At 40.0% G+C, this 16,822-nt stretch overlaps 1 protein-coding gene across 3 annotated transcripts in view; it reads right to left on the bottom strand.

Annotated features, from left to right (window-relative positions):
* Nucleotides 1-16,822, bottom strand: part of SNW1 (SNW domain containing 1) — a 43,550-nt gene that overhangs the window by 12,403 nt on the left and 14,325 nt on the right. For all 3 annotated transcript variants that reach the window (XM_033187264.1, XM_033187265.1, XM_033187266.1), the window contains exons 4-10: nt 9,071-9,166; nt 8,875-8,981; nt 7,051-7,155; nt 6,042-6,111; nt 5,030-5,095; nt 2,615-2,731; nt 1,127-1,268 (exon numbers count right to left, since the gene is read on the bottom strand). In XM_033187264.1, coding sequence (XP_033043155.1) covers nt 1,127-1,268; nt 2,615-2,731; nt 5,030-5,095; nt 6,042-6,111; nt 7,051-7,155; nt 8,875-8,981; nt 9,071-9,166 — 703 coding nt within the window. The remainder of the gene's footprint in view (nt 1-1,126; nt 1,269-2,614; nt 2,732-5,029; nt 5,096-6,041; nt 6,112-7,050; nt 7,156-8,874; nt 8,982-9,070; nt 9,167-16,822) is intronic.

Below are 16,822 nucleotides of genomic sequence, written 5' to 3'. Positions count from 1 at the left end.
TATGCTCAAAACCCTGCAACTGCTTCCCTTTTCACTTGTCATAAAAGCTTTAACATTAGGTTAAAAGGCCATACATGATCTGGCCACTACTCTTCCCACCTGCCCTAAATATTCTGACACCTCATCTCCTACTTATCCCCTTCTTTCTCATACAATCCAGTCATATTGGCCTGCCTGCTCTTCCTTGAGCCACACTAGGCATACTCCCACCTCAGTCGTGTACTTGCTGGCCCTTCTGTGTGGGATGCTCTTCCCCCAGAAATCTACATAGTTTGCTTCCTTACTGCCTTCAAGTATTTCTGCTAACAGTACCATCTCAGAAGTGAGGGCTATTTGACCACTCTCACCTTCCGGCAATTTTATATCCTCCTTCCCTGTATTATTTTTCCTCCATATCAATTATTACCTTTTACTATACTACATCATTAACTTTTGTCTGTCTACACTCACTAGAATGTTGACTGTTATATCCCATCCCCCTACCCACTGTCTAGCAAAAACACCTTGTGTCTAAAAGAGAACCTTGCACACAGCAGATGCTCAATATGAACTAAATAGATGAAAGAATGAATAAATGTACCAGGTAAGAATTCAGTAATGAAAAAAACCACCCTCACAGAATTTCTTGAATTATAATTAGGACTCGACTTCCCACTCTAATTGAATTAATACACCAATGTAGACCACTAAGTAAAGTCAGAGAGAAAATACTGGCAGATTTAATGATGAGAAATGCATTAAAGCCTACAAGGTAGAAAAACTCCAGATTATTTCACCGTATGAGGGAGCTGAATTATTCAGTTAGATATCTAATTTAAGTTTTGAGATTAAAATAAGAGAAAATCAAGCCTATCATTTGAGTAATAATGCAATTTTTAAAAGTACATTGCTCAGAAGTTTAAAAACTTCTGGTACAGTCCTAAACTGAAGACCCACTTTTTTATTATCTCCTGTTGCTTCAGCTTACTAAGGCAGAGATTACTCTCCATTTCTATACTATATCTGAAGTATCTAAATTTTGCTTATATGTACCTAACTTTATATGCAGTAGGAAAAAAAAGATTTTCTAAAATAGATGTATTTTGTTCACCAAGTAAAATTCAATTCAGTAATGAGAATGTCATACCTTTTTCCACGTGAGTTTTGATCCCGGCTCTTCTCTCCCTGGCTTTCTGAGCCATTTCTCTAAGTTTCTCTTCGTGTTTTTCCTTTTCTTTCTGAGCCATTTTTCTCTCTACTTGGGCACGCATTTCCACAGCTTCGCGAGCCTGTTAGTAAAGTCACATGTTAAACAGGGCAGTATCGTGGGATAAATATTTATGGCTATCATCCAACTCCCTAAAATCTGGCTAGTAAGAGTAATCATACAGAATTCAGATTTGTTACTGCTAATTAAAGAATCTTGTCCACTAAAAGATACCCTGCCTGGAAGACACTGCAAGGTCAGCTTTCCTCTCTGGGAATATTTTAGTGATTGAAACTATAGTGACCCCAATTAATCTTGTAAATCAAGTGTTTCACTAATGCTTTCTCAGAAACAATCTAAAAAACAAAAGTAAAGCCAGGCATAGTGCCTCTCTCCTGTAATCCTAGCACTTTGGTAAGCCAGGGTGGAAGGACTGCTTGAGCTCAGGAGCTTGGGACCAGCCTAGGCAACATAGTGAGATACAGCTCAAAAAAAAAAATAAATAAAAAGGGACTGGTTACATTTTCAAAATGAATCAAGTCAACTCAAGATAAAATCTTAACTTACATCTGCTAGATAATTTTTATAAGAGTACTCACTGTGATACAGAAGACTTTTTTTATGTTCTAAACACATGCTATGATGCGTGTGAACTTCAATATCATGTATTAATTCCATAATATTTATATTTATATATATTTTTTGAGATGAAGTGTCTTACTCTGCTGCCCAGCCTGGAGTGCAGTGGTGTGATCTTGGCTTACTGCAACTTCCACCTCCTGGGTTCAAGAGATTCTCCTGCCTCAGCCTCCCAAGTAGCTGGGATTACAGGTGCACATCAGCTAATGTTTGTATTTTTAGTAGAGATGGAGTGTCACCACATTGGCCAGGCTGGTCTTGAACTCTCGATCTCAAGGAATCCACCAGCCTTGGCCTCCCAAAGTGCTGGGATTATATGCATGAGCCATTGTGCCTGGCCTAATTCCATAATATTTAATACATTATGTAATATTAATAGACAGCCAATGCTATGAACGCCATTTTATATAGCATTCAATTCATTAGAATGTTTATCTGTCTTTGCCTGCAACTGTCTTTTTGTGGGACATCGACATCTAAAATACAGGAAAATTTGAAATCAAGAATTACGAAACCTAGCAATCTTCATAAAATGGGATCATCCCAGCAAACCATTATTCTGGCATGTTGTGAGGGAGCTGGATCACTACTGTGGGGTGTATGTACACATCTACAAAGGCTGGGAGCATGCAGAGAGCTGCCAACTAGCAGCTGCCATTTCTGACACACGTACCATGGGTGAGACTCTCTGTGGGTGCTTGGTACTATAGTTAAATTATCAGCACCTTAGGTAACCAAGAATGGATTTTAAAAGTAACAAGAGCATTAAACAAATTATAATAAACCAACCTTCCGATCAGCAATGTAGAGGGCTTCTGCCAGTTTGGCGAAATTTTCATTTATGTGTACTGTCTGTAGTCCTCTTCCATCAGCAGCCAGACGTTTGTCTAACGGAATTGTATAACCCTAGGGTGAAAGTAGACAGAAAACCCAGTCACAGAAGTGCTTCAATTAATTATTTGAAGTTAAATTAATTTAATTTTTTTCGAGCTGGAGTCTTGGCTCTGTCACCCTGGCTGGAGTGCAGGGGTGCCATCTTGGCTCACTGCAAGTTCTGTCTCCTGGGTTCAAGTGAGTCTCCCACCTCAGCCTCCCAACTAGTTGGGACTACAGGCGTGCGCCACTACACTCAGCTAGTTTTTGTATTTTTAGTAGAGATGGAGTTTCACCATGTTGGCCAGGGTGGTTTTGAATTCTTGACCTCAGGTGATCCACCCTCGGCCTCCCAAAGTGCTGGGATTACAGGCATGAGCCATCAAGCCTGGCTAAAATAAAATTAAAATATGCTCACATTTTAAGACCCACTTAACTGGGGTTCTTTTTCCTTATATCTTTCTTCACAATGATGCAAAATTAACAGCAGCTATCAATGAGTGCTTTATGCAGAAGATCAAACACATCTATGGTCTCATTTAACCTTCATAATAACTCTATAAAGCTTCTAACATTATTGTGTCCATTTCACTGATGCTTTGGTAACATCCCCAAGGTCATACAGTTAATAAGTGGACAACTAGGCTCTGGAAAAATAGATACTTGTGCTGATAATTGTGGATTTTAATAAAAGGAAATCAGTGTCAAACAGTTCAACAGTTGCTCCTCAAATAAATGTAACAGTCAAACAAAGGCAGAATAAATCACTATAATCTTAGTATCTATAGGAAGTTAAATCTGCTGTAGTGTTTTAATGATCTGTTATATTCTTAAAACCCTGAAGTTTTAGTAAATAGAAAAAAAAAGGCTGGGTGCAGTAGCTCAAGCCTGTAATCTCAACACTTTGGGAGGCCAAGGCAGGTAGATTGCTTGAGCCCAGGAGTTCAAGACCAGCCTGGCAACATGGTGAAACCCTGTCTCTACCAAAAATACAAAAAAGTAGCCAGGCATGGTGGGGCACACTTGTGGTCCCAACTACTTGGGAGGTTGAGGTAGGAGGAATGCCTGAGCCTGGGAGGTTGAGGCTGCAGTGAGCCATGATCACACCACTATACTCCAGCCTGGGCAACAGAGCGAGACCCTGTCTCAAAAAAAAAAAAAAAAAAAAGTTTGCTAAACCACTGATATTCTACATTCTAAAACTTTGCATCCCATTTCAATAACTCAAGAACTATACTTGAATATCTATGTAACTTTCAGGCTTAGTTTTATTTTCCAGGTAACTGACTAATCTCTCAAATGTTGACCTTTAAGTCCATGGTCTCATAAAAATGAAGCGTTACAGAACCAGCTCAAGATACCATCCAGTTACATAATATTCACCAACTTGAATCAGACCAGCCAACAACCTCTTTGTTTAGGGTGAGTACATAAATTCTCTTAAGAAACCTGAAATGGCCTTCTTTATCCATCAAAAGTAAAACCATGAACTATGATTCAGGGAAGAGGAAAGAATAATTAGGGAATCTATCCCACAATCAACAGATTTCTTAACAACTCCTAGAAACTTTGGCGATTATTAGAGACATATAGCTTAAGCCTTCACTACTACAGAGCCAAGTAGTTGAATATAAAAGCACTTAAAGTATCCAAACATTTACTCTGTTCTTGTCATATAATCTCTTATACCAGTTTACTTTCTTTTGGAAACAATTTTTAGACATAAATTTGAGTTTTCTAAATACCATCTTGTATTTATATGGCACTTTATTATACTTGTTCCTTCTCTATGTGTTTCTGCTAGCTACAATTCACTAAAAGAACTGATATGGGGCCAGGTGCAGTGGCTCACACCTGCAATCCCAGCCCTTTGGTTGGCCAAGGCCAGCGGATCACAAGGTCAGGAGATTAAGACCATCCTGGCCAACAGAGTGAAACTCCATTTCTACTAAAATACAAAAAATTAGCCGGGCATGGTGGCATGCGCCTGTAGTCCCAGCTACTCAGGAGGCTGGGGCAGGGCAATCGCTACAATCTGGGAGGCGGAGGTTGCAGTGAGCTGAGATCATGCCACTGTACTCCAGCCCAGTGACAAAGCGAGACTCCATCTCAAAAAAAAAAAAAAAAAAAAAAACTGACATGGTATTCATGTGCCTGGCATACTAACATTTCTATTACATTAAAAAAGTCACCAAATTGGGCATTCCTTTTTGAAAATACTCAGTTAAGCCATGTGTTGTTTCAACTAGAGTTACGCAGGCTGTAGTTGTTTTATTGGTGTTTTCCAGTAGGTTATAATACTAACAGAGACTGATTTGACAACTTAATTACCTTTGCATTTTTCCAGTTAGAAATACAAGGAGGAATCTTCCACTCTTGTTGTTCCTTTACAGTCATCTGAGAGAAGAGTGAAAGAAGAGACAGGTTTAGATTTATAGTCTACAAAGTAAATCTTAAGTATAATCTTTATCTTCAAAGATAGCTCCATATACACTGACATATGCACAGACATAGTAAAAGGCCAACGGTCCATTTGTTTGCTAGCATTAGCTTACCATATAATTCCAGTAATAACTTTGAACTAGTGGGAAAAATGGAAAATAATCTAGAAATTATTCTTGACAGTTGTAAATGTTGGCTAGTATTTTTCCATATTTAAAGCGATGCGACTTCTTTTTTCTTTTTTTTTTAATTGAGACGGAGTTTCGCTTTTGTTGCCCAGGCTGGAGTGCAATGGTGCGATCTCAGCTCACCACAACCTCCACCTCCTGGGTTCAAGTGATTCTCCTGCCTCAGCCTCCCAAGTAGCTGGGATTATAGGCATGCGCCACCAGGCCTGGCTATTTTTTTTTTTTTTTTTTTTTAAGTAGAGACGGGGTTTCTCCATGTTGGTCAGGCTGGTCTTGAGCTCCTGACCTCAGGTGATCCGTCCGCCTCGGCCTCCCAAAGTGCTGGGATTACAGGCGTGAGCCACCATGCCTGGCCAATGTGACTTCTTTTGGATGAAAAATTGTTCTTTTGATTAACAAAACATATCTTAAAAAGTCACTCAAATTATCAGGGACCTAATAAACCCATATATTCATTTCCAATAACATCCTTTAACTGAAACAGCAGACCCTGTCCATTCCATTAAAAGTAGGGTTTGGGTTACTAATAACAAAACGTATAGCTAACATGTTATATACATTCTCATAAGCATTCTTGAAACTTCATCTTGAAAAATAAAAAAAGAAACTACAAGTCAATGTGGTGACATGCACCTGTACAGGCATAGGGAGGTTATCTATAAAATTAATAACTGTAAGTAGAAAAAAAGATTTTGGACTACAGCAAAGAATACCTTTCGGCTAGGAGAATGCATGACAGGTGCAGGAGGAGAAGGTGGTCCCCGGGGAATTTTCTTATTAATCCTGAAGTATAAATCAAAACACAACCACAGAGTGATATAGTTTCCTCCCTTTTAGTCATCATACCAAGTCTCCCCTCCTTCTTCTTGCATAAAAGTTTCAAACACAGACAAAAAACAGAGATTGTATAATGATATACACTTACCACTCCACTTCGACAATGAATAAAACTTGGCCAACTTTGAAACTGTTACTCATCCCACCTCCACAACATTACTGTCATTTTGCAGAGTAATATACTTTTTTCCATTTTAAAAAGCAGCTTGAGGCTGGGTGCGGTGGCTCACACCTGTAATTACAGCACTTACGGAGGCCGAGGTGGGCAGATCGCCTGAGGTCAGGAGATCGAGACTATCCTGGCTAACATGGTGAAACCCCGTCTCTACTAAATATATAAAAAATTAGCTGGGCATTGTGACAGGCGCCTGTAGTCCCAGCTATTCAGAAGGCCAAGGCAGGAGAATGGCATGAACCCAGGAGGTGGAGCTTGCAGTGAGCTGAGATGGTGCCACTGCACTCTAGCCTGGGTGACAGAGTAAGACTCTGTCTCAAAAAAAAAAGGGCAGGTTTATTAAGATAATTGACATTTACTAGCTATATATATTTAAAGTATATAATTTGATTAAATTTTGACACAAATATGCACCTGTGAAATCATCATCACAAGCAAGATAGTGAACATGTCTATCATCCCTAAAAGTTTCTGCTTGCCCCTTGCCTATTCTCTTGTCCCTCTCATCTCCTCTCTTTCCCTACCTCCTACCCCAGAGGCAACCACCGATCTTTCTGTAACTACAGGTTAGTTTGCATTTCCTGGAGTTTTATATAAATGGAATCATACTGTATGTACTTGTTTTCGTCTGGCTTCTTTCACTCAGCATAATCGTTTTGAGATTCATCCATATTATTGTGTGTATTAGTAGCCTATTCCTTTTTACTTACTTGAACCTTGGAGGCTCCATTGGATCTTTCTGCATTTCTACCATCCGAATAACCCTCTGTTTAGCTCCAGAGTTGAATGCCACTCCTTGCTGAGATGGTGTATATCTGAAGAAAGCAGATAAAAACTACAGGTGTAATTAGTTCAAGCTTTCAGTAGGTACTTTCCTTCTATTACAATCTTAAGCTAGACTACATTTTCAATTCCTTTCGCAAAGTATTAACAGAAAATTAACACAATATTTAGACAAAGCAGACAGCAAGAGGGATAAAAGAACATAAATTACGAGTTACAGTAAAAAACTTGAGTGGTATTAGTTTGCAAATAACCCATCCTCATACGTTTTCCAACATGGAAGGTGCAGTGTTCAGTTTCACAGACAAGCAGTCTAGAAAATAGTACCTATTTGGTATGCCTGCATCTGAGGAAAAAACACTCATAATAATCCCAGCAGGCAACTTACAGTTAGCAGTTTTTAATTAATTATAGGTTATAAAACAGAGAAAAAAATAATGACAGCAGCCCTACCAACTCTGAATTTTCCCTTAATATCTGTATGTGATTCATCTCTCTATGCAGATTTAGTCAAGTGAAACGTCTCAAAATTTACAAGTATTATAAAGATATCTATTACCTATAAATAATAATTGTGATTTAGGTCATACACCACAAGTAATTGTTAATTTCTAAAAATAAAAAATATAATTTGAAAATAGCATAGGGCCAGGCTGGGTGGCTCATGCCTGTAATCTCAGCACTTTGTGAGGGCGAGGTGGGCGGATCATCTGAGGTCAGGAGTTTGAGACCAGCCTGGCCAATGTAGTGAAACCCTGTCTCTACTAAAAATACAAAAATTAGCTGAGCATGGTGGTGCAAGCCTGTAATCCCAGCTACTCAGGAGGCTGAGGCAGGAGACTCGCTTGAACCCAGGAAGCAGAGGTTACAGTGAACCAAGATCGTGTCATTGCATTCCAGCCTGCGTAACAGAGCAAGACTGCATGACAGAGCGAAACTCCATCTCAAAAAAAAAAAAAAAAAAAGCAAGCAAGCAAGCAAGAAAAGAGCATAGGCTGGGCACAGTGGCTCACGCCCATAATCCCGGCACTTTGGGAGGTTGAGGAGGATGGATTATTTGAGGTCAGAAATTCGAGACCAGCCTGGCCAACGTGGTGAAACCGTGTCTCTACTAAAAAAAAATACAAAAATTAGCCAGGTATGGTGATGGTTACCTGTAATCTCAGCTACTCGGGAGGCTGAGGCAGAAGACTCTCTTGGGAAGCAGAGGTTACAGTGAGCCAAGATCACACCACTGCACTCCAGCTGGGGCAACAGAGCAAGACTCTGTCTCAAAAAAAAAAAAAAAAGCATAGAAAGAGGCCAAGTGTGGTTGCTCAAGTCTGTAATCTCAGCACTTTGGGATGACAAGGCAGGAGGACTGCTTGAGCCCATGAGTTTGAGAACAGTCTGAGCATCACAGCAAGACCCTGTCTCTACAAAAAATTAAAATATTAGCCAGGCATGGTGGCATCAAGGCATGAGGATCACTTGAGCCCAGGAGGTGGGTGCTAAAGTGAGCCATGTTGGTATCACTGTACTCCAGCCTGGGCAAAGGAGAGACCTTATCTCAGAAAACAAACAAAAACCAAAGTGGACACCTTAAAAGATTCTGCTTTCAACTGTCTGCAAAGAGAGTACACACGCTTCAAATCATTATTCAAAACAATGCATTCATAATGGTTGCTAAGTGGGTTAGTGAAAGAATACCATGACCCCTCAAGCTGAATCAAGTTCAAAATGAAACTAAGTCTTTTAGGCATGATTCATACCGGATATACTGAGCAGGAGCCAGTTTGTCAGCTGCCCGAACTGGCATGGCTGCGGCGACCTTCTGTGATACAGATTTTTCTAAGGCTACTCTTGTCTTTTCTGTTATCTGAAATAGGAAATATCACATTGAGAGTCTGGAAGTTAATCAGGATGTAAACATTGAATATATCATTGAATATATCAATTCCCAGTTACCTCTTTAATAGCTTCTTCATCGGGCCTTTGCAGGTCTGGATCATCTGCATTCATAACCTCCTTTGGAACCAGGTCAGTGTATTTGCTATAAATGACCTAAAATGTTCAAACACAAGCAGGCTTAAAAAAAGCAAACAATGAAAAGAAACCTCATTAGCCATTTCAGATATGTTTTCTCAGCACACTCAAAAATTTAGGACACTCAGATATTATCTTTGAGATTTTAAAACCAAGGAAGTTTAAAATATATACACAAATTGCTACCTTGGCTGTAAGTCAATAATTTTTCCTTGACCTCATGCATTTAAATTATTTGAGATCTTCTAATCAAGTCAGTATCCAAATAAACCATGTCAACAAAATCGTGCATCGATGATTACTAGAACTTGAAATTAATGATAATATAAATTACCTATAGCATCATTATCTTGGATTACAAACTCATCAGAATTTAAGTCAGGTTACCAAATAATTTCCAAATTCACTGGGCCTGGAAAATTTTATTGACCTCATCCTACTTATAATGCTTCTCTTTTTTGTCATCAACTCTATTAGACTAAGAAAATAAGCATGTGGCATAGTTAAAAAACCCAGAACGCTTTCTTCCATGAAAAGATAAAAGAAAAAAAAAAAATATATATATATTCTATATATACAACTTATTTTATATCCATTATCCAAATTGAGGCCTGTTACATGACTTCTACTAGGCCCAACATTGTTTTTATTAGGCTGACACTGATGTGGCAGGCTCTTAACAAATAGGGTATTGGTTACTTTCAGGTCCATCTATACTTCTTAAATATTTTCATAAAAAGTTACATGGCATATTTTAAAGTAAAAAAGAGATACAGAGGAGCCGGGTGTGGTGGCTCATGCCTGTAATCCCAGCACTTTGGGAGGCTGAGGCGGGTGGATCATGAGGTCAGGAGATTGAAACCATCCTAGCTAACATGGTGAAACTGGGTCTCTACTAAAAATACAAAAAATTAGCCAGGTGTGGTGGTGGGCACCTGTAGTCCCAGCTACTTGGGAGGCTGAGGCAGGAGAATGGCTTTAACCCGGGAGGTGGAGCTTGCAGTGAGCCAAGAGTGTACCACTCCACTCCAGCCTGGGTGACAGAGGAAGAAACCGTCTCAAAAAAAAAAAAAAAAAAAAGAGAGAGATACAGAAAATTTAATAAAAAATAGGCATTCTACCTTTAATACTTTCATCAGAAATTCTATGAGGTACATAAAAAGAAAGGACAACTTATGAATATCAATGAAAATGACATTCCTAGGCACTTGAGATTTTCAACAAATTTTTTTTTGTAGAATTGTTTACCACTGCCAAAGTCTTACATTAATAAGTCTATCATACATCATTCTTTAAAACAATTTAAAGGAAATGCATGTATTTCTAATTTTCTACTCCAAACAACAGAGCAAAAAAGTGTGAGCCACTTTTTGGTTTATGTAACTTGACCTGACTTTGCCTATGCCTTCAATCTCCCCTTACAACTAACTCTCATTTTCTCACTAATTATGCTTCAGTCACACTAGCTCACCTTCTGTTTCTTGAACATAACATACTTTTCTCCAGTTCCAGGCCTTTACAGAGTTCTGTTTATCATTCTTCAAGTAAGCTCTCAATCTGTCCGTCTCAGATCAAAGAAGGTCCTCCTTTACCGAGGCTTCTTCTGATTGCCTTGGTAGCAACCCCTCCCGACCCAACCATTTGCTCCATAGCACTGTTTACTGTGATCAAGACTGTTCACAGCATGAAATTATCTACTTGTTTATTATCTGTCTCCCCGATTAAAATAATAAAAACAGGGCTGGGCGCGGGGGCTCACGCCTGTAATCCCAGCACTTTGGGAGGCCAAAGCGGGTGGATTACCTAAGGTCAGGATTTCAAGACCAGCCTGAACAACATGGTGAAACTCTGTCTCTCCTAAAAATGGCAAAATTAGCTGGGCATGGTGGTGGGTGCCTGTAATCCCAGCTACATGGGAGGCTGAGGCAGGAGAATCGCTCGAACCCAGGCGGCGGAGGTTGCAGTGAGCCGAGATCATGCCATTACACTCCAGCCTGAGCAACAAGAGCAAAACTCTGTCTCAAAAAAAAAAAGTCTCTCCTGTGCTTATAATGATGACTGGTCCACAGGAGATATTTGATCAATATTTTTTGTACAAGTGAATAAATAAATGAATTTTAGAGATATTCTGTTACACGCTAAAGGTGTTTATAGGTCGGGAACAGTGACTCACGCCCATAATCACAGCATTTTGGAAGGCCAAGGTTGGAGGATAGCTTGCGCCCAGGAATTCGAGACCAGCCAGGGCAACACGGCAAGACCCAACTCTATTTTAAAGAATGGATAGATGAATGAATAAATAAATAAGTTTGTATTTTAGGCCCTACAGAACTTTCTATAAGCTACTGATTTCCCAGAAAAAACTATCTCATGGCTATACACTAAAATCTCCAGCTTGTTTTTCTCAGGAATGAGAAAAGGGATCAAGTAAGAAAGCCTAAGATGATTTAGCAAAAAACATGTACTACTGATATGTGAGTTATTAGTGTCACCATACTCTAAGAGTGTTGATTTTGGAAGGCACCATAAAAGCTCACTCTACTGAAAAGAGTGAGGTTCAGTACATTAAGATCATACAGCTACTAACTGCCTCAAAAGTCTTATTTCCTCTCAGCATGGAAAAACCTATACAATCATAAGCTGAAAATTATATAACAATACTAGAAAAAAATACCAATTCTATGAAGAGTTAATCATGAAGAGTTTATCACTTCTCCACAGCAATCGTTATAGGAAAGGATTCTAAGTAAACGGCTCCCTGGTAGTCATGTGTGTTCAACATAAAGTGTCAATACTAATTTAGCATACAAGAGTCATTTGCTGCTCCTTATTTGGGCATTCCAAGTTAATAACCCTTCAAATGAACATCAATAAGATTCTAGCATCTCACAAGGCTCAGTGAAGGACATCTGAAGAGCAAGATTCCTCCATAGTAATTAATTATAAAACCCACCCCCCATTTTTTTTTCTCTTTTTTTTTTTTCTTTTTGAGACGGAGTCTGGCTCAGCCCAGCCTGGAGTGCAGTGGCCGGATCTCAGCTCACTGCAAGCTCCGCCTCCCGGGTTTACGCCATTCTCCTGCCTCAGCCTCCCTACTAGCTGGGACTACAGGAGCCCACCACCTCGCCCAGCTACTTTTTTATATTTTTTAGTAGAGACGGGGTTTCACCGGGTTAGCCAGGATGGTCTCGATCTCCTGACCTCGTGATCTGCCCGTCTCAGCCTTCCAAAGTGCTGAGATTACAAGCTTGAGCCACCGCGCCCAGCCTCCAATTTTTTTTTTTTTTGAGACAAAGTCTTGCTTTTGTTGCCCAGGCTGGAGTGCAAAGGCGTGATCTCGGCTCATTGCAACCTCCGCCTCCTGGGTTAAAGCCATTCTTCTGCCTCAGCCTCCCAAGTTGCTGGGATTACAGGCGCATGCCACCATGTCCGGCTAATTTTTGTATTTTTAGTAGAGATGGGGTTTCGCCATGTTGGCCAGGCTGGTCTCGAACTCCTGACCTCAGGAGATCCACCCGCCTCAGCCTCCCAAAGTGCTGGGATTACAGGTGTGAGCCACGGCACCTGGCTGAAACCCCACATTTTATAGTCTGAGAATTAAATGTGCTGAGGAAACTGAGTACATTCCAGGAGGCAAATGGGCTGGGGAGCATTATCTGAAAAATACAACATACTCTTGAAAGTATCAGAAGCACAAATAAGCTTTGTGAACAAGATAAAGTAGTAACTCATCTGTAAAACAGATATTACAGAAGACAGGCAAATAACTAGACTAAAAGGATAAGCCTGTCAAAACATTCACTATGTGAGGTAGAAAGAAAACGCTATCTAGCTTAGCTACTGTGTGAAATCATACAAACAACATATAATTTATCATGGGGTCAGTTTAAAGTTGTTACAGTTTTTTAGGGGTAATACGTTAGAGGCATTCTTTTGGGTATAGTATATGTGTAAACATTTCTTTTCTTTAAGAGACAGGGTTTCATTATATTGCCCAGGCTAGTCTCAAACTCCTGGCCTCAAATGATCCTCCCACCTCAAGCTTCCCAAAATCCTGGGATTACAGGCATGAGCCAACGCACTTGTCCTGTATGTAATATTTCTTACATAACTATTTCAGAAGGAAAAATACATACACCAAGCCCTTATTTCAAGATTTATCACTTGGCCGGGTGCGGTGGCTCACACCTGTAATCCCAGCACTTTGGGAGGCCAAGATGGGCGGATCACCTGAGGTCGGGAATTGGAGACCAGCCTGACCAACATGGAGAACCCCGTCTCTACCAAAAATACAAAATTAGTCAGGCGTGGTGGTGCAGGCCTGTAATTCCAGCTACTCGGGAGGCTGAGGCAGGAGAATCACTTGAACCCAGGAGGCAGAGGTTGCGGTGAGCTGAGATCACGCCACTGCACCCCGGCCTGGGCAACAAGAGCAAAACTCCATTTCAAAAAAAAAAAAAAGAAAAAGATTTATCACTCAAATCATAATGAGGAAAAAAAGCATTTGGTTGTATCAAGCTTTACACTAAAAAAACTTTTTCATTCCCAATTTTGCATTACTAATAAGTCGTATACACAGTACTCATTTCACATGTAGAGGGATCAATTGCCTTAGACTTGTCCTAAAATATTATGTCTTAGAATCCTCACTGATTCTTCTCACCTCTTATACCTACCACCTAGCATTTTCCATTCTTTCTCATTCACTGTTAATATTTCAGTGAGAACTCCCTGGTTTCTGAAGAATACCAGACTTCTTGGAAGTAAATCAGAAATCTTGGTCCAAATTCAGAAATTCAATAACCTGTTCAGTCTCAGGAATAACAAATTTTTTAAATCCTATTTTATATATTATGCAGCCCATTTCTATTTCTTCTAAAACAGGAAAATCAGTGATTGTCAAACAGGGCATCACTGCCACCTCTAACTCCTCTCTCCCAGTGCCTTTGTAAATGTGTGAGGTGTTTCTAGTTAAGACAATGGGGGTAGGATGAGGACACTACTAGGATTTATAGGTAGTGCCACTTAGGCTAAACATTGTACAATGCTAAAAAGACGGTCCCAAACAATCAAGAAGTGCTCCCCCAATGCCAATGGTGTGTAATAATTACTCAATTAATGTTGAATTATTCAATGCATTCCAAACTTCATGCATGAATCTATCCACTTCTAGAAAACAAACAAACAAAAAGATATAAACCTGAAAGTGGTCCCAGTTTGGGGTTCTAGTGGCTGCATTACAGACAAAAGGAATGATCTGGCCGGGCACAGTGGCTCATGCCTGTAATCCCAACACTTTGGGAGGCCAAGGTGAGTGGATCACCTGAGGTTAAGAGTTCAAGACCAGCCCAGCCAACATGGTGAAACGCTGCCTCTACTAAAAATACAAAAAAATTTGCTGGGCATGGTGGTATGCGCCTGTAATCCCAGCTATGTGGGATGGTGAGTCAGGAGAATCACTTAAACCTGGCAGGCAGAGGTTGCAGTAAGCCAAGATTGCACCATTGCACTCCAGCCTGGGCAACAACAGCAAGCCTCCATCTCAAAAAAATAACAAAATAAATAAATTAAAAAAAAAAAAAGAAAGAAAGAAAAAAAAGGAACAATGCTTTGGAGACCTTATTTGGCCAAGACACTAAACTCCAAAAATAAATAGTTCAGTCTGAACAGTTCTACTCTATTTTGAATACAAAATAATCACCAATACAGACAGTGATTTAAACATCATTCCCTAGAAATCAGATAAAACTCTTGGTTTCTAGTCTTGAAATATAATGCAAAATGGACCAAAGCTGTATTTCATTCAAAATAACACAACCTGCCAATGCCAAATTGTTGCCCTTAGATGTTGCTTTTTGCTACCAAATGGGACTGGAGAGGTAGCACATACCAATAAAGAAGAGTGATTACTCCCAAGGAGAGATGCACCAAAACAAAGGCAACTGAAGTGAAGGCCTCCATGATATAGGGTAAATTTCCAGTATATGTTCTCCATGTATAGGGGCCTAATTTTCCTTTTGCAGGAGGGGACTATACTTCCTCACTGGCTTCAGGAGAAGTGGTTTTGTGTTATACAATGAAAACCACTATTATTCGCTGAACAAACACTGGTGGATGCCTTATGTGTCAAACTTTCAGGCAGTAAGGCATCAAAGAGGGAAATACAAATATATAATCCCTGCCTTTAAAAACATTATAGTTAAATGATATAGATTATGAGTGAACATATAATTACAACAAAAGGTGATGACTGCTATGATAAACATTGGGAGTAGAGAAGAGGGACACTCAGTCTAGCCAGGGAAGGTCCAAGACAACACCCTGGAATAGTGAAGAGTGAGTTGAGAACGGAAAGCAATAGAATTAAGTCAGAGAATGAATAAGGGTAGAACTTTCTAGGAAAAAGAATATCCATGGGAAGTCTCAAGAGAGAATGTGTCATATTATGGGAGCTACGAGTAGTTCCTCATGGCAAATATTTATAGGGAATGCCTGAACATTTTTTCTTCTTGGTTGGGCATAGTGTCTCACACCTGTAATCCCAGCACTTTGGGAGGCTGAGGCAGGTGGAGTGCTTGAGGTCAGGAGTTCAAGACCAGCCTAACCAACATGGTGAAACCCATCTCTACTAAAAATACAAAAACGAGCTGGGCCTGGTGGCAGGTGCCTATAATCCCAGCTACTCAGAAGGCTGAGGCAGAAGAACTGCTTGAGCCGGACAGGCTGAGGTCGCAGTGAGCTGAGATTGCCCTACTGCACGCCAGTCTGGGTGACAAAGCAAGATTCAGTCTCAGAAAAAAAAGTTTTTTTCTTCTTAACCACCTTGACTGGGTGCAGTGGCACACAACTGTAATCCCAACACTGTGGGAGGCCAAAGCAGGCAGATCACTTGAGCTCAGGAGTTTGAGACCAGCCTGGGCAACAAGGTGAAAGAAACCCTGTCACTACAAAAAATACAAAAATTAGCCAGGTGTGGTGGTGTGCATCTGTAGTTCCAACTACTCAGAAGGCTTGGGTGGGAGGATCACTTGAGCTCAGGAGCTCAAGGCTGCAGTGAGCCGTTATTGCGCCACTGCACTCTAGCCTGGGTGACAGAGCAAGACTGTGTCTCGAAAACAAACAAGAACACCTATAATAGTATTTATTTTATAGTGAAAACAAACAGAATGGCTAAAACTGAACTGTTTATTTTTGGATTTCAGTATTCTGATGAGAGTCAAAGCTAGGCCAGAAAAGTGAGTAAGGGGTCAAGCATGCCACAGCAGCATAGTCCTTACCCATGGAAGCCATAGAAAGATTTTAATTGTGCACACTTGCGTGTATGTGTATATACATGATGAGAGAAAGAAACAGACATAGATGAATTTGTTTGTTCACGCCAGCAAGACAAATGGCAATGAGATGGTTCCAGGCTGCAGTAATCAAGCAAGAAATGAAAACGGCCTGAACTAACTAGCAGAGAGGGGAATATACTTGAGAAGTGTTAAGAAAATAAGATAGTTTACAAAGACTAAATAGATGGAAGGTCTGAGGGAAACAAGAACCAGAATGATTGCTAAGCAGAGAAAACATATGGGCAGTATGTGTCACATGTGAAATTTGAATAGCCTTTGAGCCAGTAAGTCCACATCTAAGAATTTATTTTAAACAAATAATCACGTTCGATAAGATGTT

Source organism: Trachypithecus francoisi, unplaced genomic scaffold, assembly GCF_009764315.1.
Source record: "Trachypithecus francoisi isolate TF-2019V2 unplaced genomic scaffold, Tfra_2.0 Lachesis_group3, whole genome shotgun sequence".
NCBI lineage: Eukaryota > Metazoa > Chordata > Mammalia > Primates > Cercopithecidae > Trachypithecus > Trachypithecus francoisi.
The sequence above is the reverse complement of the archived record's forward strand: the minus strand, read 5'-3'. Positions and strand labels throughout refer to the sequence as shown.